Source organism: Haliaeetus albicilla, chromosome 7 (genome assembly GCF_947461875.1).
Source record: "Haliaeetus albicilla chromosome 7, bHalAlb1.1, whole genome shotgun sequence".
Lineage (NCBI taxonomy): Eukaryota > Metazoa > Chordata > Aves > Accipitriformes > Accipitridae > Haliaeetus > Haliaeetus albicilla.
Window position 1 is genome coordinate 10,497,412 of NC_091489.1, and position 21,768 is coordinate 10,519,179.

At 40.3% G+C, this 21,768-nt stretch overlaps 1 protein-coding gene across 1 annotated transcript in view; it reads left to right on the top strand.

Annotated features, from left to right (window-relative positions):
• Positions 1 to 3,226: 3,226 nt before the first annotated feature.
• LOC104320139 (plasminogen) overlaps positions 3,227 to 21,768 on the top strand; it is a 28,737-nt gene continuing 10,195 nt past the window's right edge. Inside the window, exons 1-12 of the mRNA XM_009922209.2 lie at positions 3,227 to 3,340; positions 6,367 to 6,502; positions 7,148 to 7,254; positions 13,007 to 13,121; positions 14,189 to 14,352; positions 14,864 to 14,999; positions 15,123 to 15,241; positions 16,719 to 16,881; positions 17,773 to 17,903; positions 18,759 to 18,918; positions 20,408 to 20,598; positions 21,597 to 21,745. Coding sequence (XP_009920511.2) covers positions 3,292 to 3,340; positions 6,367 to 6,502; positions 7,148 to 7,254; positions 13,007 to 13,121; positions 14,189 to 14,352; positions 14,864 to 14,999; positions 15,123 to 15,241; positions 16,719 to 16,881; positions 17,773 to 17,903; positions 18,759 to 18,918; positions 20,408 to 20,598; positions 21,597 to 21,745 — 1,620 coding nt within the window. The 5' untranslated portion in view covers positions 3,227 to 3,291. The remainder of the gene's footprint in view (positions 3,341 to 6,366; positions 6,503 to 7,147; positions 7,255 to 13,006; positions 13,122 to 14,188; positions 14,353 to 14,863; positions 15,000 to 15,122; positions 15,242 to 16,718; positions 16,882 to 17,772; positions 17,904 to 18,758; positions 18,919 to 20,407; positions 20,599 to 21,596; positions 21,746 to 21,768) is intronic.

The following is a 21,768-nucleotide window of genomic DNA, read 5'->3' on the forward strand; positions in this document are numbered from 1 at the left end:
TTAGGGATTAGAGAAAGTACGAAGTACTTTAAAAACTGGTTCTTTGGAACATATTTGCATCTGATGAGGAAACGATAATTAATTTATATTTCACGGAGCTTGTGATTTACATTATTTGGTTCAGGAAAGTATAGAGAGATGGGTTTCAGAGGAATTTTTCTGTTATTATTTACTCGCAGAAGGAACTGTCCTTGATGAGGGATATTTGATTTCTTACTCACTTGTTTGGAGATGTGTTCATTTTCTTTTCTATTCCTAGATTTGTTTTCCTCCCAAGAGTCTTTAAGTTGATTTTAATAATTAAAAATTATACAAGGCCTGTCTAAAAGCCCTCTGAAGTCAGCAGAAATATTTATATTCCATGGACAGAATTTACTGAATCAGTGGCTGGAAGTATGTCCTTGATTAACTGACAAGTCTCCTGTTCATCACTTAAAGAAAATACATACTCTAAGACAGTGCAGCAGAGCTGTGTGATGTTCCCTAGTGAAGGTGTAGAATGAGCAAGCATGTACAAATCTCTCTTTCTCCAAGCTGAAATGAAAGTTTTTTATAATTTGACAGCTGACATTAAATTTTTTTGCCTTCATTACTGTGCAGCTGTATACCTAAGTTTTTCCAAATTAATTTAAGAATATCAGTTTGAGCTCACAACTCCTTTATTCGTTTTATCCATATTCATTTTCCTTTTCAAGGGAGTTGTTTCTTCTCCTTCTCATTTTTCTAATTGAGATGAAATCTGCACTATGCTGTCACAAAATTTGGTTTGGTTTTTTTTGTTGTTGTTGTTCCAAATAGGTGCCTCTATTTTCCCCTGTGTCATAACCTTTATTATGTTTTTCAGTATCTTACAGTGATAATGTTAGACTTGGCTTTTTTCCCTCACTCTTTCTCGTTCTATTTTTTCTCTGTATTTCACACTGGCATGCTGTCTTTCCTACATGAAATATCACTTCGAGAAAATAAAGCTTTAGAAATTAACCTAGAAATAGAAGAAATGGAAACAAACCTATTAATATTACATAAATTCAAACCAATCAACTCTAAGCCTCTTCTATTGTGGTGGGAAGGAAAAGGGAGAACTGAGAAAAGCAAAGCATATTTGCATAAGACAAATTTCCTTATAAGCTAGTGCTGTGATATGAACAACAAAATAATACATCCCTCAGAATTTTTTCAAGCTTATGGACAAACGTCTCCTGCCAATGTATAATGAGTGCTTACAGACGGCTTTGCTTATGCTGGGCGTTTACTGTCACCTACTTTGTCGAAAAAGTATCATCTGCTGCACCCTTCTGGACGTTACAAGGACAGCACATTCTCCAGAAAATCCCACACAAAATCGGGTAGGCTTACAGAATAGTTTTCAGGAGCAAAGATGTGGCTTCCATTGTTTCTAGTAGAAAACAGGCATAAAAATCTCTCTGCTACTGATTGGTCAAAGATTTAAATGAGATCCAAGAGAAAAGACTTTTCCATGCTATTTACTAGCAGATCTAGAGTGGCTTCAGACTTCTGCACCTATAGCCTGTGACATTCGGTATCTGAGGGCAGAGCAAGTAATGCTGTCAGTGGCAGAACAGTAGAGGCTTGGCTCCACATAGTTCACATCCCTGTTTATCGTGTCGTCCTGCATCTCTTGGTGACCCCACTTTTCTCCTGTGTCAAACTGGAAAATCTTCAGGTCCTCCATGCCCTTCTCACTCCCACATGGTCCCTTAATCCTGCTTCTTCCCATTCATGTCCCCATGATCTCTCTGTGAGGTACTCCTGGCTTCCAGTAGGACAGCCTGTGTCTTCCACGTCCATGTGTATGAGGCGGATGTTCTCCGGATTCACCTATGCATGTGCTGACATGCTGGGTGAAGGGTACAGACTTGCTGACTGGCAAAGCAGAAATGAATGGTGTTTGCTTCCACCATGAGTGTCCTTATGGAGAATAAATTTTGTTTTCTTTTCTCTGTCTGATCACTGATTTTCTGAAGCCTTGTAGGAACATTGGAGTTCAATCCCTCTGCCAGGTCTGGTGGAGGTTGGATAATATGCTCAAAAAGTGAATGTGGAGGTAGGGATGTGGATGAACTGTGGATGTGATGGTACATGGACACAGATGACCACAAAACAGTTACCACGACCAACCACCTGTCTTCCTACTGGTGTGACTTCTGCCCATCCTGACTGCAGGCTACACACTGGCTCCCTACTGAGAACCCTCTGCAGTGCCTCAGAGCTGAGGCAGAAAGGCCAGTTCTCCACCAGCCTAGGGTACATTTCCCACCTGTGCACAGGAGCCATCTACATTTTGACCACTGCTTTTACCCCAGGTGACTCATCTAGTCATCGGTGCTCACAGGGATGTGGCTGCTATGCATGGACTTTCCAGAACCATCATTCTCCCAGCACAGAGGAGAATATGTGGGATTCCCACCTTGCTCCTAACTGTTGTTCTCTGCCCCGCCAACCCCAGCTGAAGGCTCTACAAACTTGCCAGGCAAACCAGCTGAAATTCCTGAGGGCACTCTGGCTAGGAATGCCTAGCTTGCCTTAGCTGAGCCCCATGGGGGTGATGGAGGTGGTGTTGCTGTAATGCTTGGGGCACCTGACATGCACCCTGAGGTCTGGGCAGACCTGAGATATCAGGAGCTTTGCCTGGAGGGACAAAGACACATTATACACTGAACCGAGGTGAACACTGCCTCCTAAGTCATGAACAAAAAAAAACAACACAGAAATGGGAAACAGCTGAGGGAAGGAAGGTTCTTTCTCCCAGAAAGGACACTGGAGACTGTTGAAAGAAATTCTGTTACAGAGTTACCATTAACAGGGTCTGGTTTTGGGGACTGGCTTACACAAAAGCATAAATCAGAATCAGTTCCAACATAAGCAGTGCAACTCTGTGACTAAAAACACAGTTGGGACCCAAAGCTGAATATACAGGACTGTGTAGAATTAGATTGTGCCTGGGTTCCCATACTTTCCACCACCGTGATCCCCATCTTTACCTTAGCAAAGTGAGGCCAAGCAATCTGAGAACAAAACATGCCCCACAAAACAAAGAGAGTGCCTTCACATTTCCCAGCATCCAGTGCAAGTGATTGAGTCTGATTTGGTAATCCATCCAATTCAAGGTTGTTTGAATGGCCACACCACGGCAAAGGGGGTCACAGCATGGGAGAATGATTAACTCAACCTACCTGCCTTGTTTGTTTGATGCCGCCTCACTCCAGTGTGAGTCAATAAAACTTTGTGCACCGACACACACAACTTCCAGCACCCGCCAGCTGGGCCAAAATGGGGATTAGCAAAGGCGCCTTTCTCTTTCTTTTCTTGCTCAGCTCAGGTAAGAGTCCTTTGCCTTCCACTTGCCTAGGTGAGATGGGGGCTAAATGCTTGCAAGCTCCATTTGGTGAAGGGAGGTCCCCAAATCCCTGTGTCGCCGCTCACCTGGACGATGACGGATCTGGGGCTTGCTGGCCAGCGAGAGCTGCTGTTGAACAAAGCAAGAGCTGTGGTTGTTCCAGTGTTGTGTTCGTTAGAGACGCCAGAAAAGCAACAGCCTTGGTGTCTGCATGGGGAACAAATGGCTCCCTGCAGCCATGCCCCATGGCCAGAAATGGAGGCACCCTTGGAAAGCAGCCCCAAAGCCTGCTACAAAACCCATAGCTGTCAGTGAGAAGGCTATCTCTGGTTTCAGCAGGCTTTCAATCAAATGCTAAAGCTGTTTTTACTGCAAAGCATTGCTATGCAGAGTGATCCTGATTTTCATCCTTTATGATAGAAGTTTTAAAGTTTTTAAATGAAATATTTAAAACAAAATTAAAAATGAAAAAGCTCCTTTATATTCCAGCAATTTCACATTTTCTGTTGACAAACACTTACAAGAAAATATTCTCCCTTGTTTTCCTGGGGGCAGAAGGTAGAAATTTAATCTTCAGTAACCTGGATCAACATTTCCAGAAATATGTCTAGAAATTTTTTTTTACAACTCCAAAAGAAGATAGGTATTCCACTGAAGGTAATATATGAACTTCAATCTCGTCTACAAATGCTGTAAATAAATATTCCACATGTAGTATACATTTCAATCAGATTTCAATCAGATACCATATTCTCTAGTACTTTAACATTGCATGGCCCTTAAATGACTTTTAAAAAGTACCGATAAAAACATATCAGTACATTTTGTATGATTTTCTAATAGCTCAGACCTTTAATATGACAGAGTAACAGGGACATATGATTGTTTGATTGTGCTGGGTTATAAAAGACATGTGATATAAAGTTATTTTTATTTGCTCATTGTTATCAGCTCTAACTCACTTGCTCCAAAGTGATGGTCCACAAAACTGCCTTAATACCAATTTTTATGTCTTCTGGATTAGCACTGGTCAAGTCTGGAAAGATACATATATAAAAGAAGAAATTGGTTTGCTCACATATATTTGAATATTCTGTTCAATTATCATGTGTCACGTCTGTGTTTACAAAGACTTGGACTTTATCCAGAATAATACATTCTCTGCTGCATTGATGGTTGAACTCGATGATCTGGAAGGTCTTTTCCAACATAAATAATTCTATGGTTCAATGATTTTGAAATCTATTGTATTCTTTCTTAAGTTTACACTTTGCAGTGTTTTTCAGGCAACTACCATCACATTTTCTTTTCTGTTATCTAAGCCTCTGCCAATCTGTGCTGCCTTTTCGCTTATGCATGTCATCCAAAATCTCGTGTGTTTATTCTTAAACTGACCGAAATAAATCTTTTTTTTTAATGATCACTGAAAAAGAATGGTATCCAAAGTAGAGCTCTTTGGACAAACATATAGTTTTAAGATGAGCCAATAAAGTTTGGAAAGTAAAATTTTCCTATTCTTGTCCCCTGCAATTCTGGAACAGTGGCCTCAGTTGGCTTAGGAAAAAGGTCAGGAGAGGAAACACTTGTTTGCTGAGTCCATCAGGAGAAATTGGTATGCTGTTGGTGCTCCATATAGTCCTACTGTAACAGTAAGATTAGATGTGGGAGGCCTCAGTGTCAGGGATTTCTTAAGACATGTGATTTTATAGCATTGAGCCAACTCTGCAAACAGTCACAGAAGATTGCCCTCAGGCAATTCATCATCTCACTTTCATTAGTGGCCCAAATACCTTTTATTTTATGTGAATATGTGTCATGTGGAGGTAGGTGATGAATTACCTATATGTCATGGGAGTTAATTACACTGGAGTGATGTTGCAGTGAATTGAGCCTAATATGGATGTTTGCATAAAAGAAAGGTTCGTAACATTTATGAATTTTGTGTGTCTGTCAATAATAATCTAGCTTGAAAAGTGAAATAACTAAACAATATCACTCCTGTAACTTTGTAACCTGATGCTGGATGTGGAGATAAGCTTTTGTAGAAATTAGGAAGTTCCTGCTCAGGAACTGTCTGGGCATCGGTCAGCGGGTGGTGAGCAATTACATTGTGCATCACTTGTTTTGTATGTTCTAATTATTTTTATTTTTACTATTGTTATTATTATTATTCCTTCCTTTTCTGTCTTATCAAACTGTCTTTATCTCAACCCACAAATTTTACTTTTTTTTTCCGATTCTTTCCCCCATCCTCCTGAGGGGTCAGTGAGTGAACAGCTGTGTGGTGTTTAGCTGCCTGCTGGGTTAAACCATGACACCATCTTATGCACATGTGGCTTTCAGATATAATACCACTAATTGATTTACTTATTTAAAATCTTGGGTTAATTTGTTGCAAGAGAGATGCAGCCTAACAGATTTATTAGTAAGTCTGCTAAACCCATTACAACAAAAATAATGGTGGCCATTGTAAAAGACTATATAGTCATTTTATGATTGAGGGGTCTTGCTCCAGGGCAAGACATCTTAGGACACACAACTATTCAGGGACCAGTAAAACTGCAGTGATTGCACCATCCACATGGGAGGTCATAAACTCACATCCTCCCAATTCACGCTTCTCCAAAACTTCAATATTGATAACACTTCCCTTTATCTTTCTCTGACTGGTGTTTGTTTGACACCATTTAGTCCCTCTCTCTGGTCCCTCTCACTCTTGTTTCACATTTCTTGTTCTCACTTTCAAACCCACACATAACTCCATTCAGAGCTCCTTCCCTCATCTCTCTTCTGCTGTTTTTTTCCTAGGACATGTTCCAGTCATACAGCTGTGATTGTGTCAGGAGACAGAAATTTCCTCAGAGTTTATCATCTTTTTACCCAGAATTACACAAAATAAATGGTGCCTCACCTGTCAATGCTACATGGAAAATGGGACTCAAAGTCACAGATCTTCTTAACTGCATCATTCTCATTTTTAATGTCTGATTCCTTTCCTTCCCTTGTAGTGAAAGGAGATATTCTGGATGACTATTTAAGAACAGATGGTGTTTGGATACTTACTCGAAATAAACAGTTTTACAAGACAAACAATGAAAAAGAATGTGCAGAGAAATGTGAAGCAGAAAGAAATTTTAATTGCAGGTAATTTCTGTTGAATCTTAAAACCATGTTATCATGGGTGTCTGCATATCAATGATATTTTCCTGTTGTTGCTCAGAACCAACATCCCCATGCTGCTGCAGCTCTGCCTACAGCAACGTCTTCCATGACTGTGCCTTTAGCTTGTGGCTTATCTCCACCCATAAATTACCACAAGGTCAATCCAAAGGGTGGATTTACAATGGATTACTCATTGTGCAGTAAATGCTCAAGTTTGCTCTTACCCAATGTTACGTGGAGAGCTGCTCATGTCTCTTTAGCTGCATGCTGCCCTGTTTCACAAAAGAAGAGTGAGCTATTTCTAAATCATTGTAGGGAAAGGCGGTAACCTGAGCAGCTAGAATGCTGTTGATAACATTTTGCCAATGCAGTAACAAGCTTCCCACACAGTAACTTATTCATGTAGTTATACATCCTGAAAAAGTCAGCCACTTCAGAGCAGTAGAAAACGTCAGTATCTTACTCAGTGTCTCAGATACTGAGTGCAGTATCTAAAAGATATAAGTGGATACAAGAAAGTGCTAGTAAAGTAATAATTTACAGACAAATAATTACAAGTTGAATAATTTGAATTGAATTAAAAATATTGCTTCCTATGTCAATATTGCTTCATTTCAATTTCAACAGGGCCTTCCTATTCACCAGGAAAAAGCTACAGTGTTTAACACTGGCTGAAAATGCCAAAATGACAGTCATGTTCAACAGCACGGATGCAGTTCTTTATGAGAAGAAAAGTATGTATATAGTAAGATACTACACATTTACGTGTTAAGCCTATTTTAACTCCATCCTTGCATTCTCTGCTGCAGTGCTGGAGCAAACCATTGCAAGTGGTGACAGTTTCAGTGAGGTGGGCCTGCACCCATTATTAACTGGGCTGAAGCTGCCTGAGAATTTCACATATAGCATCAAGGCTCCTTATAGCTGAACTTATATTTCAGTCCTTTAGTCATGTATTACTGGGACCAGGCAGAATAAGCATACTCCAAAGCAAAAATCATACATTTCTCTGCCCTTTAAGTAATTGCAGTCCTCTGCTTTGTGGAGCTAGTGGAGTCCTTGGTCATACAAATTTTCAAGACTACAGGATTATCTACTTCTGTGTAACCACTTCTCTAATTATCTGTATAATAATTCGGTCAGGAATTATTTGACTGAAATATTGTATTGACTTATAACTTCTAAAAAAAATAATAACCAAATGTTCATGTTCTGTAAGCTGTTTTGTTTATGCTTAATTCTTGTTTTATGCCAGGCTTAGATAAGTGGCTTGGTTTTAAGATTATTTGTGGAATTAATTAATTAATGCTTTTCTAAGTTTTGAACAGATGCTATATAGCTGGAAAAATAAATAGATTTTTTTAACTAGAATATCTTCATAAGTTTTGTGGGAACATACATAAGGCAGTCACAAACACTAATTTCAGTGAGTCTTCCATGAAAAAGAAAGCTCCTGTTACTACCTGATGTGTAAGATCAATAGTGAATATATCTTGTAAGAACATTTCAGTTTGTTTGAAAAGACAATTCTTTTCAGTGTCTTTACAATTCTGAAGCATTTGAAAGATATACAGAAAACTGAAACTGCATGAATAATCATGGGGCAGGTCCCCTTTGCCATATCAAAGTTTTAAAGAGAAAGCAGTTCACATCCAAATTCCCAGTTAATATAAACTGATACAATTCTGACAAATTCATTAATGTCTGCTGGAGATCTGACCCAAACATAACGAAAAGCTAGAATGTTAACATTTAAACAGCTGTATCCTAATTCTTCTGCTACTAGACTGGATAATGGGTTGCCAGGTTCACAGCACCAAGTGCAACTGGGTTTGTAACAGATATCTTCAGTAAGTACTAGCTTAACCTCTAGCTGATTATCAGCCAGTTACATTTTGTTCTTATGGTGCAATATGTGTTCCCTGGTGTCTTCTTTCTATGCTAATCACAAGTGGATTTTCTCACCAGTTTTCCTGACCTTGCAGTTTGTGTTTAGCTCGGACGTATTACTAAAGCCTTAAAAGCTAGAATTTGAAGTGTACTGCTTGATTCTTGAGTGTTATTATGGTCAGATTCCTTCTTGTTTTAAAAGGTAAAACCACCGTTGCAGTTGTTTTGATCAAAAGACTTTAGCTCTACAGTCATGTCCCCCCTTGTCCCAGTAACAGACCTCACAAGACTAAAGCCTATGGAGACTTCTTCTCCACTTTTATTTTTCACATATTCCTCATAGACCACTGATGTGTGAGTCACCACTACAGAAAAATACTGGAGCAGGTTCAGCCAGGTCACTTCTAGCACAAGTGAAATATCTGTAGAAATATGGATGTAGCCAATGCCTCAACATTTTAAATGTGATTTTTTTTTTACTGAAGTCAAAAGTGATTGGAATTTTCCTTTGAGGTTAGAACAGGATAAAGGAGGACTAAGTGCTCTGTAAATTCCTCTGCGTATGTTGAAAGCAAATAGACAGATGCACAAGTCATTAACTATTAAGTTGAAATTAGCCCAAGTGAATAAATAATTCTCATTGACCCTAATTATATGCTGTCAGAGAAAACCAGACAATAACTCAGGCTCAAATTGGTACAGATCAAGACAATATCCCTAACTTCATCAGGGCCCTTGTACGTTGCTTGCTGTTGTCCAAGCTCTTCCAAACTTCTGAAACATCTGAAGAGACACATCTGATCCTCATGTCAGTAGCAAAAGACTTGATTTTATACGCAGGAGCCTTGGCCTCTCAGGAAAAAGAGAGAGCACTGCTTGGCTTCTCTTCTTTCTTGCACACCTCCTCCAAAGCTATTCCCTGGAAGACAGGCCTGGTGCCTCCAGCCTCCATGTTCACCTTTCTGACCACATGTAATCTAGAAATTTAGTCAGAGCCTTCAGCTCTGCTGCTTGTGCCCCCAGTGAAGCCACCTTTTCCTGCAGAAAAAAAGGCCTAGCTTGGCACCCTCTCATGCTTCAGGATGGATTTTTCTTGTTTACTTTTTAGCCTTAACAGAAACTGTAGGGTGAGATATGGGTCTGCTCCCCTGTCTCCTCATCCTCTTATAAGCGGAGCTTTTCCTTCCTGGCCATGACCAGGACTGAAGGAAATTGTCACCACATGAGTCCACTGCAGGAGGAGACACTGTGTCTGGTTCCTCACACCCAGGGACCAGCTCATCGGCCCTGTAGGTGCCTGTCATGGCAGTGGGTCTCCCACGAATGGAGGCACTGGTCCAGGTGTCAGGCCCAGGACAGAGACATGGTTACCTGCTGTCCTTCTGCAGGGTGAAACTCAGTGTCCCACCTAGGCACGGCAGGCAGCCACCTCTCTGGCCTTCACTGCCATCACCGTGTGGGCTGTCAGAGCAGACGCAGTCATCCGCAGCCCTTCTGCAGAGTTGCCAGACCTTTGATGTGACTGGGAGACCTTTTGTGATAATTTAGAGGCTGTCTCTTCTCAACCCCCACTGCAGACTGAGCAGAAATCAAGTCTCTCTCATATTTAGCATCTATCAATGTCACTGAAAGCTGCACTCAGGCACTGTCACGGCTTGGACAGTAGGTGATGGATGCCAAATCCCTTCACGTGGAATCTATTTTCTCTTTCCCTATTTTATCCTTGTGCTAATGTTCATGGCTCTTCAAAACTACCCAACCCATATACCCGAGCCTTAAGGCAGCTAGACACTAGCAAGGAAAAAACCATCTGCCTCACAGACTCTTCATTTTCACCTAATGAGTTATCAGGCATCATTTGCGCATCATCCAGCATTCTTACAATCTGCAGTAATTTGGGGACTGCCTGTCTCATCTTCCTCTTTTGCTGCCTTCTGCACTCTGGGAGACCCACCCCTGACACCTGGGACACACACTGACTCCCTTGGCTACACCATTCAGCTCCTATGCTGCCACTATGCAACATACTACCTCTGCCTTCTTAGGGATAGCTCTTCAAGCGAGCCTGCTTCAGCAGGAAGTGCTTTTAGCTCTAATAGCCAGAGAATTGGGTCCTTTGGTTTTTTTCAGGGGACAATTTTTACAGTGCCTGTTTTTTTCAAACAGAGGGTGTAGAGTCATCGTCCTTGTATTTTGCACTAGCAGGAATACAAGACTATCTCATTTCTTCTGAAACTCACGGCTACCACTGCCAACATCTTTGTCTCTGGATAATCCAAACAGCAGCATTTTGTATCTGTAATGGCCCCAGTCCACCTCAAACCAGAGATATTTTTCAAAAGGCTGTTAAAGTGCATTGTAAAAGTAAGACTTGCCTTCCTAGAAGCAACGTAATTATCACAACCAGCGTCTTCCAGCCTGAGTTTGAATTTGCAAATAAAGGCATTTAGTTTCCTTAAGCCTCAGAAAAGTTTTCTGTCCCCACCATGACTCCTCAGCACCAGGAAATAGCTGCTGTAAAACTCCTTTCTGCTGAGATATGATGGAATCTGTTCTGCTTGGAGAAAGCAATCTCCAGGACATTTTGTGACTCTGCAACTCCCTTAGGTTCATGGCAACTCATGGCAACAATCACACCTAGGCCTGACTTAGACCTTGGAGTTCGTAACAGCTACACTGGCATCAGTCTTTGCCAGAGCTTATTTTCCTTGGGAATGGATTCAAAATAACTGTACAAAACATCTACTTTAAAACCAAAAGGTTCATCCCTCTGTGAGTATAAAAGTTTGTCTGGCTGTGCTGGGCCACCCAATGTTATGCACCCACATTTTACACCACCACGGATGCTTTAGGATCTGCATGCAGACCATACTCCGGATTGTCCATAGTTACAAAGGCAACTCCATGAACATCTGTCCGGCAGTTATAGTTTTACTTTCCTTATGTTAATGACAAAACCTTGTATGAGGAATCCTCTTCTGATTACGTCTTCCTTGTTAATAGTACGAATAATCCACAAGGCCCAGATACCTAGCTTTTGTGGGCTATGCTCACTACATTATGTTGAGTCAGATTTCTTCCCACCCACACCTCCAAGAGTGCCTTTTCATTTCGTTCTAATTCACCTCTCAGAGTTTAAGAATCATGGCATTTTTACTAGCTCAGTGGCCATCTGGGATGCTTACGCTTTTGTAGGGGTAATAAAGTTTTGGAACTTAGTCACTGAAACATTTCTTAAGAACTTGGTTAGAGACTTTTCCTTCTTTACAGAGCAGTGTCCTCAGTCAAAACTTAATTTTTTCTTGACATATAGTTTGGCTTTTGATTCTATCCCTTTTCAGAGGAACACAGACTAGCAGGTGTTATAGGCCAGCACAGCAAACTCCTGTACAGGACAGAAAAGTAAAAGAGACTTTGGGGGTCAAACAGAAAGAAGCCATGTTACTAAAAATGCTGTTTAAGAGGGATCAAATACCAAGGCCTAAATCCATGGTGGTCTTCATGTGCCATTTGAACTGGGAAGTTACTTGCTTGTCTTCATTCCTGACCCAGCTATACAGAGCCTCCACCCGCTCTCCCCAGGTGTCAGATGTGTCCGGCTTTTTTATTTTGACAAACTAAAATAATTTAGGAGGAGCCTGGCAACATCAGAAAGTCCATGGGCAAGGCTATTGACCAGAGATGGTCATGATGAGACCTGCTACTGGGGTATCAGTGTTGCAGCAGTGGTGACAAGACTTTTGGGTGCTCCAGTAGTACCCTGACAACCAGGCAGCAGCTCCCTTTTGGTAAGACACACAGCACAAACATTTGTAGTCCCAGCCACACACTGTGATGGCAGTAAATATTGCAAGGTGTTCAAACAAGGCTCAGCTTTTCCTATCATGTTGGTCTCCTGTTCTTGCTCTAATATTTCCATTTTGTATTTTGGGGTTTAGGGGGATCCTTCTTGTGCAAGCAAATTGCTGAAGGGGAAATCAGGGTCACTCCCTCCCATAACTGGAGATTTTTCAGTGTCTGTTGCCAATAAAAGCATCATCAACATGCTTTGCATTCTGTCTGCCTTGGAATCCCACTAGAAAGTACCTGGGAGTCAGAGGCTAAGAGGAATCAAAGATTTTGGGGACCACTTACGTGACAAACATATTTTGATAACTAAAAATTTTCTGGGTTGAAGGGATAGTTGCATGACACCCACACTGCGAATGTTCTTATGAACAATGCATTTCAAAGAATCTCCAGCTGCTGGTGAAAGACCTTCCTTTTTATCCCAGTAGTATGATAGTATAAGCATGTATTTTATACATGTCAGAAACAACTGTAACTTGTTATATCTGTTTTCTTAACTAGGTTTTATTAGCTTCATAAAAATGTTTCAGGAATTATCCTCTGTAGTTGCCTAGTAGTTGGTAACTAATTTGTTTTAAAATACCTTATGGAATCACATATGTGTTTGCATGCACAAGAGGTTCAAAACATGGGTAAAACATGGTTCATTATGAACTGATGAACTTCAGAGCTGTACCTGCAGATTCTCAGTTTCAAGAGATGCAATATTGTAACACCATTGAATTAATAAAGCCAATTCCATTTCAGTTTACCTTCTACAATGTAGAAGAGGGATTGGGAAGGACTACAGAGGAATGGAAGCCAAAACTTGGAGGGGTATTCCATGCCAGAAGTGGGCAGAAAAAACACCCCACAACCCAAAGTACGTCCTTATTTATATTTGTCTTCATGTTGTTCAGAATCTTTTCCAAGCTTCCCCAACTTCCTGTGTATATACAATTTTATATTGCATGTTATCAAAGCCAGTTGTCAGGTGACTTCTTAAGACAACTTTATCTTCATGTGCCTTGTTACTTCTGACTCTACTGTCAGAGAACTGCAATGATCTGGATAGGAAAGGGTGCACTGTCAGCTAGAGAAGTTGTGTCTAAATGCTGGGCCTCTTAAGAAGATGAAATGCTCCTTTTATCAACACCTGATGAAAATTTTGCCACAATTTGTCTCTTCTTTATGAGGTGTGAAAAAAAAAAAAAGCAGTAATATCTGTCCAGCTCTACGACCCCTTGCCTGCCATCCAGGCAGTCAAGAAGAAACATCCAGCAAAGTATCCAAGTGCCAAAGGGACGTGCCCAAGCAGGGATTTCTCAGGGCTGGCTGCCAACTGGGCTCACTGAAGCAAGTGTGGAAGCAGAGGTCCTATTTTCTCTGATATATGTTGGAGTTTTATCTGTTTAAAAAAAATAATTTTTGTTGTTATTCTAATGAAATTTGGATGCACTTGGTTAGATTTTTTGTTTAAAAGCTATTTAGTCTTCTCTGAGAGGATTACTGTAGGAAGAGGCCTATGGTCATTTGCTTCAAAATCTTTGCAAATTAGGATCCAGTTGTGTTTGGTGAATAGTCTCTAGACATGCTCCACTTTTAAAGTAGCTCCATTAAGAAAAATACATGACAGAGCCACAAGTCAGTGAGCTGACTAGATCAGCTGGATGTAAGTATTAAAGACAATAATTGTCCTTAGAGACTGACATAGTCTTTGCAGGCTGTAGCTCACTCATCATCGGCAGCTGGGACCTCGGGAGAAAGCTACTAACAATGGCAGTTATGGAATGTTTTTTCAGATTTCATTTACAGGTTACAATGGGGAATCTGTTTCTCCCATTTTTACTGTGAATGAATAGAGCCCCACAGCTAGCTCAGCAAGTTGGACATTTCCCTTCTGCTCCACTAAATTACTAGAATTAAAATATAATTTTAATATTATTACAGATATACACCTGAAAAACACCCCAATGCAGGGTTGGATGAAAACTACTGCAGAAATCCTGATGGGGATGAAAGAGGACCCTGGTGTTACACAACAGATCCTGCTACCAGATTTGATTACTGTAACATCCCAGAGTGTGAGGGCCAGGTCATGCACACTGGAGAAGGTATATTTATTTTTCAGAGGAGTGTTCAAGTAGGTAATATTATTCCTGCTGTTTGTTCGTGCTTTAATATTGCAGATTGGTTTCAAACATGAATTTAGATCAAGCTGGAACTTAAGAAGTTCTCAACACAAAGGTTGTTTTCCTTATTGGCTGTAGTTATCAAAGTAATTTTGTAAATATGGAGGAACTGAATTTTTTTAAATGTTTGTCCTGGTCTTACCCCTACCAATTTATTTAATTTTAACAGGAGTAAAGATTGACCCAAGTGCTGTGTTATGTACAGAACTCCCATTGCTATCACTACATACAGATATGTAACAAAGTCCTCCCTCCAAATGACCTCCCTGAAGCTTTATTCATTTGGCTAGGCTTTAATGCATGGTCTTCTGGATTCTTTTCATCATTAGCTGGAGCAAAACCCTCTTTTCCTTTCAGTGTAGTCCTCCATGAGTAGATCAGGATCAGAATTCACAGGCTGGTGTGAACCTTGCTTTATTTTCATTCTGCCTAGGCCAAGGCCCTACAGTGGAGTGCATGCAGTGTAATGGTGAAGACTACCATGGAGAAGTTTCCAGAACAGAGTCTGGGCTTGAGTGCCAGCGCTGGGATACCCAAGAGCCTCATATGCATGGATTTACCCCGAAACAGTGAGTCACGCTTAGAGCTGAATTCATTCCCACAGTACCTGGGAGACCCTGCCTGCAGACAGCCTAATTGCTACAGCGGGCTATAGCTGACTCACAAGCTTCTCTTTCATTTTCAATGTGCAGTTTTCCAGAGAAAGATCTGAAGATGAATTATTGCCGTAATCCTGATGGCGAACTTCGGCCCTGGTGTTTCACTACTAGCCCTACTAAACGCTGGGAATATTGCAACATTCCTCGTTGCAGTGAGTCTGATTTCCTGAGATCACTCCAGAGGGTAGCTCTTCTCATTAAAATGATGCAGGGAGTGGAAAGACAAGAAATCACAGTTCTGAGTAACCTGAGGAAATCCTTCTGAACCAGGGAAAGTGCACATTAATAAGCAGAATCACTCACTAAATTTCTGTTATATAAAATCATATAATGTCAGTGAGGATGCAGGTGTCGCAAAGTGCAATAATGCCAAAGATGTTATGGAAACCCTGATTTATCTTGAACCACCTTACTTTTCAATTTACCTGAGAGGCAGGCATTCAGGTTAAATCAGGTGGTAGTTTTCAGCTGACCTGCTAACTCATGGAAAACACGTAAATAACCATGTGGACATACTGTGATATTTTACCTGGGTCCGGCCAGCACAGCCAGCACTGCCAGCACAGCAAGGGATGAATCCTGAGAAACAAGTTCAGACCTCAGGAGAAAAACCTGAGTTAGCAGTGAGCTAGCTTAACCCATTAAGCTGAGCACACTAAATATGGACATTTCCAAAGCACTGAATAACGAGATTAGCACTGCTGTTTGTAGAACTGGACTGTACTTTGAGAAAAATTTCTGTGTTTTTATCTCTAGAGCTTGCTTTCTGATGCATCTGCACTTGCCAGTGCTCTAAGCAGCAGCTCTAGCATGTGTTTGCTAGAAGTAGTTCACGTCAGCATGCTCAATTACAGGTGGAAGAATGACTATTTATAGACTTTGGTATGATAAAGTAAGTTGTGAAAGTTACCATAGCATCTCCATTTTTGTGCTTAAAACTAAAAGAAAGTTCAAGGAACAGACCAGTCTTTTAGAGTCATACTTGTCTCCTCAGGAAATTCCATATACAAAGTATATATAGTAGGTATGCACTGTAGATTGATTTTCTCTCTGCCCTCCGCAGGTTCTGTGCCTCTGATTGTCACTCTTGCTTTCTTTGCTGTTCCCCACGTGCCAGACCAATTCACTTTCTTTCACTCCTCCTTCTGCCCCACTTTCCCAATAAACTGACTCCAGAGGCTCAGCTCAGAAGGCTGTTTTGCTTTCTCTCACAATTGTCTTGGCCTTTATCCTTATCCTTTCTGCCCTTCCACCCTACCCATGTGTATTATATCAATGTGCTCCCTTCATCCTGCTTGTTTTTACAAGACTGTACAGGACTACTTACTGCCTTTCCAGCTCTGCTCTCAGGGGACTGCAGACACAAAGTCTGACTCGACCCAGCAAAGTTATTTACTAACTGCTGTAAAAGGACAGACACAGGACATCTATCTGGCACGCCTGACTGCTTGTGAAAATGTTTGGTTTTGCCATGGCTTTCAACCAATGTCATCTCTGCTGAAAGAAAAAAATGCATGTTTGACATTACAGAAAACAAGGGGGTTTAAAATATATTTGAAAGCACTAGTTAGCAGTGTTTCCTTTTCTTTTCTTTCTTTTTTTTTTTTTTTTTTTGTAATCCTGTTACAGCTATGCACCCACCAGTCTCTGGCCTGGGCTCCCAGTGTCTTTCAGGGAAAGGAGAAGACTATCGAGGCAGGATAGCCGTCACCAAATCGGGAAATGCCTGTCAACACTGGAACACGCAGTTTCCTCACAGACATGGCTGGATTCCTGACAGATATCCCTGCAAGTATGCTGAGCCTCATCATTTTAACAAATACCACAGAACATAGTTATTCCTTATCAATCCAGATGCAGAGGCAAGAGGAGCACAGGTTTTCCACAGTTATGTTGATAAGCTGTTTTCTCACCTTTTGTTAGCTCTCATTACTTCTGTTCAGGTCTTGCTCTTAATTTTTTTCTGCATTCCTTTTTTTTTATCAGCTACTTTATCGTCATGTGCTTTTTTCACCTGTCTCCTTCACATTCCACTGCGGTTATAAGTATTTACTACTTTTATGTTAAAAATCCCCTAGCTGTGTTTTGGCACACTTTCAATGCGTTACTCTTCTGAAGAGCAATGCTCCAAGGTCCAAGATCCTTGTGCTCCAAGGTCAGAGGAGCTGGGTTTGCAGAACATTATCAAAGGGTAAGGGTAACTGGGACTGACCAGGCTTTTAGCTCTGTATTTTGATCTTGTGGGTTGTGAAATGCAGCCTGCAAGTTTTCCTGGTATGTGAATCCCTGTCCATTATCACAGGGCAGAGAGCAGCATGCACTGGTGCTCATATGCACATGCTTCCAGGATCAGTCTGTGACATCCAGCCTTGCCTGGTTCTTACCATAATGGTCAGGTACACCAATGGCTTGTGTTTGGAAGTCAGCTTTTCCTGCCTTATCTTGACCCCAAAAACAAGAGTAGAAAGTGTAAGCATTGGAAAAGTTCCTCATATATCACCAGCATTTAGCCTGTAAATTTAAAGGCTGTTGATTAATCCCAAAATAGTGGTGCATGAAGTAATCTCCAAAAAGAATAAATGTAACCGCTGAGCTGAGTTCTGCATGCAGTATTTATTAATAGTCTTGCACACAACTCCCCTGGATTTCTATGAGTAGTTTAAAGCCAGTGTTTCTGTTTCAGGGGCTTAGAGGAAAACTACTGTAGAAACCCTGATGGAGAGAAAAGGCCCTGGTGCTACACCATCAACAGCAGCGTTCGGTGGGAATATTGTGCAATTCCCCACTGTGATGGGACAGAACAAGGAGTTGCTGGTATGAGTAGTTGAGCATACTTGAGACTAAGACTTTAAAACAGTGACAGACTTATTTTTTCTCATTGTAAATGTGTTAAATCTTTTTTAGGTCACTCTGTCACTGTTGTTAATGCTGTTTTTCTGCTTGGCATGTTACAAAACCTGCCAAATATTGGACTTTCAATGGTTAAGGAAGTTCAGTGAAGGATGTAAATCACCAGCTGACCCAACAGAAGACTTACAGGATGAAAGAGATTTATTTTTTTTATATTCCTTTTTATTTCCAAAGATAGGGCATTTTTAGCAAGTTAGTTGAAAAATGAAAAACAGGTTTAAAGAGATGAAACAGTGCTAAACAAAAGGAAGTCCCATTTTTGGAAAGGAGCCACAAAAGAGAAGACAGGACCTTCCAAAGTAACAAAAATCTCATCTGAAACATCCATTCATTTAAGCATGAAAAATAACAACAAAATCTTAGTGCAATTGAAAGGATAATAGAGAGATTAAAGTTTAACATAATGTCCATTTTAGAAATATAATGGAGCAAAATCACTAGCATCTAATCTTTGAGGATTTTTTCTTGGGACCTTTCTGATCTTCATTTCAAACATGTTCACATATACCAAAATGAAACCGAGTAGTGAACCTTCCACTGAATGACATCTGACACATGAGGGTAATCTGTGAAAATTTTCTAAATATCTTTGGAAATACCTTTCCACTTTTCATGCTGGCCATGATGCTCTCACTGTATGCAGTTTGTATAAACGAGTCATTCATTTTTGTCATCCTGTGCATTTGATGCTTTCTTGTGCCTACTCAGTAAGAACATAAAATCATGATGCAAAAGACCAGCTTCTGGGTTTTGCTGCAGATGTGCCTATGGAAGTTCCCCTGCCAGAGGAGTGCTACCGAGGCAAAGGTCAGAGTTATCGTGGCACAACTTCCACCACTGCATCGGGAAAAAAATGCCAGGCCTGGAACTCCATGTTCCCACACAGGCATGAAAAAACCCCGGACAGATTCCCAAATGCGTATGTTTATATCACCTTTTCTTGCTTTATCTGACAATGACTGTTGTTGATTGTATTATCTATGCTTTAAAACACTGCCAGGGAATGTATCTATAAAGGACAATATTTCTAAAGTGCAGAAACATTTTCTGTTAGTCACATTTTTAAAAACTGTGTTTTCTTGTTATTTAAATTCTGAGTAAAATACAGCTGTGTCCCTCTACTCTTAAGTCTGAGCTTCTGTAATGAACACTGGGAGACTTGTATCCAGAGTCTGGGCGTCTGCTGAAATATGCATTTTGTTTAAGAATTTGAGACCTTTGTGGTGGCCTTTCTACTTATTTCATCTGGGGAGAACACAGCATTTATGCTGCAAAACACACAGTCAGATAATTTTATGATTAGAACTACCATTCAAATGTTCTTTGTAGTTGGAATTGGGCACCCAGAATTGCATACACTGTAATTTTCCCCCTTGATTTGTCTTCTTCAGACTAAAAAACTGGACCAGCGATGACTTAGAGAGCTAATCATAATTACTAATGTGCCAGTTTTTAATAAGGGTAGGAAAGCAACATGATAATTGCTAGGAAATCCATCATTGCTTAGTGAGTTACAAGTATAAGCAGGAAGGTTGATACTTTTCTATTTTTTTGCCTTTTTTATGATGTCACACTAAATAATTTTTTTTTTTTTTTTTAATTTTCAATCATATTTTGGCATCAAAAATACTGATGTATTGAAACTGGAACATCCTCAGAGGGAATACTGTTTTTCACAAACATTTGAAAAATTGAAATCAAGCTGTGAAAATGTGGAATTAATGTGTTCTGGCATATTCAGAAAAAAAGCATTTCATTTTTTTTATTCTGTGACTGTGCTGTGATTCACAATGGGGAAATACTGTAACTCTGCAAATTATTGAAGGCATAAATTCTACTTCCCCCTGCCCCAGCAAGCACAGACATGGGAGTGCTCCCACTGTATTCAGTAGAAGTGTGGGTTTTTTGGGGGGGGGGGTGTCATTTACATAAGTATTTATTCACCATTCTTTTGAACATGAGAAAGAACCCTTTGGCATTTAAAAATAAAAATTTTGGAAAAGCATCATTGCCCACCAACAGTATGGATCTTCCTGCATATTTATTACTAATTCACACATTCACACAATTGTGTATGCTTATACATATATACTTAGAAATTAAATTATTGGCAGATTGGGCATTTATTTAGGTACTCAGCACATTGACATATTACAGCCAGAATTTAAGCCAGTAGTTGAATTATGTTTCCTTGTGCATGAATATATTCATGACTCTGATGTACATGTGAAATATAACTCTCCACTCGTATCACAGCATGTTTTTCTGGTAATAGGATATCTGGCAATAGGTAAAAAAGTAATAAATGTATTTATATCTACATAGTACAGATCCACGTCTTTTTGGCAAGGTATTCCTATGATTACTTTCAGTCTTATGTAGCATGACTATGGTACTTATTTTGGCAGGGATTTGAGGGACAACTATTGTAGAAACCCAGACGGTGATAACAGCCCATGGTGTTTCACCACTGACCCCAGCGTGACATGGGAGTACTGCAGTCTCAAGAGGTGTGATGATCATACACAAGAGCCCGCACCAAATGACTCCCCTGCAACAACGGCACAAAATGTTGGCCTGACTACACCCACCACATCTGGTAACAGCTGGCTATAAGCATCACCTCCTGTAGAGTCTGTGGGTAAAGGAAAGAGTAATGTATCAAAATTATTCTTGAGTAGAACTGCAACATAACAGTCACATCCCTCCTCCAGCTTTCACTTGCATACTGTTCAATTTTGCAGCAAGTACTCTTTAGTCAGTTCATATCCTGTAGCCTGTAAAATTTTACAGTGCATTCTGCAGGATAACTTTTTAATTTAGGGGAACAAGAGGGAAATAGACAAAATTTCTAGTGTTTCTGTAGCTGTGTGCTATTGAAATATGATCACAGTGAATGTTGTTCCTATAGGAATTTTGCTTGTGATTTGCTTTATATTTTCAGGAGGTTGACCTTAGCTTGTTGTATTGTTCATAGGCAACCATGTTTTGCAAAATGTATGCATCAAGAGAAACAAGTTTTTGCTCTATCCTTCTTCATTGCTTCCTTAATTAATAGTCCATGTTGATCAAAATGGTGTGACTTTTCTGAATGTATAGTAGAGCTTTCCACAGATTATTTACTTTGCAAAGGAAGGTGGCAGGGTTGGATAAAAGGTTCCTAAATGAAGCCGTGTACTCTTACTCACATGCAGCAGAAGAAAGTACCTGAAACAATGTCCTTGGCAGTAAAAATTGCTCTTTCAGTCTAATGGGCTGCTAACTCTGAAATATGCTTCTCTCATGGAAGGTGCTTACTGATACCAACTCAGCAAGAATCCTGGAGTTGTTTCAGATATTTGCAATATGTTACAGAAAATGTTTAGCCTGAAGTTCCTTGAAATTTCTTCCAATTCATTTACTCTGTACATCCAGGAAGACATCCATCTTGACAAGCTAAGTGATCACATCAGAGGGTACATTTTTGTTTGTCTTTCTGCTGTAGACACTAGAGAGTGTGCAGATCCTAAAGGTACTTAATCTGGTTTGTTTCTGCTTACCACCACCACATACAGATTCAGCAGCTAACAATAATTTCCTTTTCCTCTTTTTTCACAGACTGCATTAATGGTAATGGTAAAGACTATCGTGGCACCATAGCAAAAACTGGAAGGGGCAGGACTTGTCAAGAGTGGAGTTCTCAGAAACCTCATAGCCACAAATATTTCACTCCTGTGACTCATCCAAGAGCAGGCCTGGATAAAAATGTAAACAGCTGTTAATGCCATTG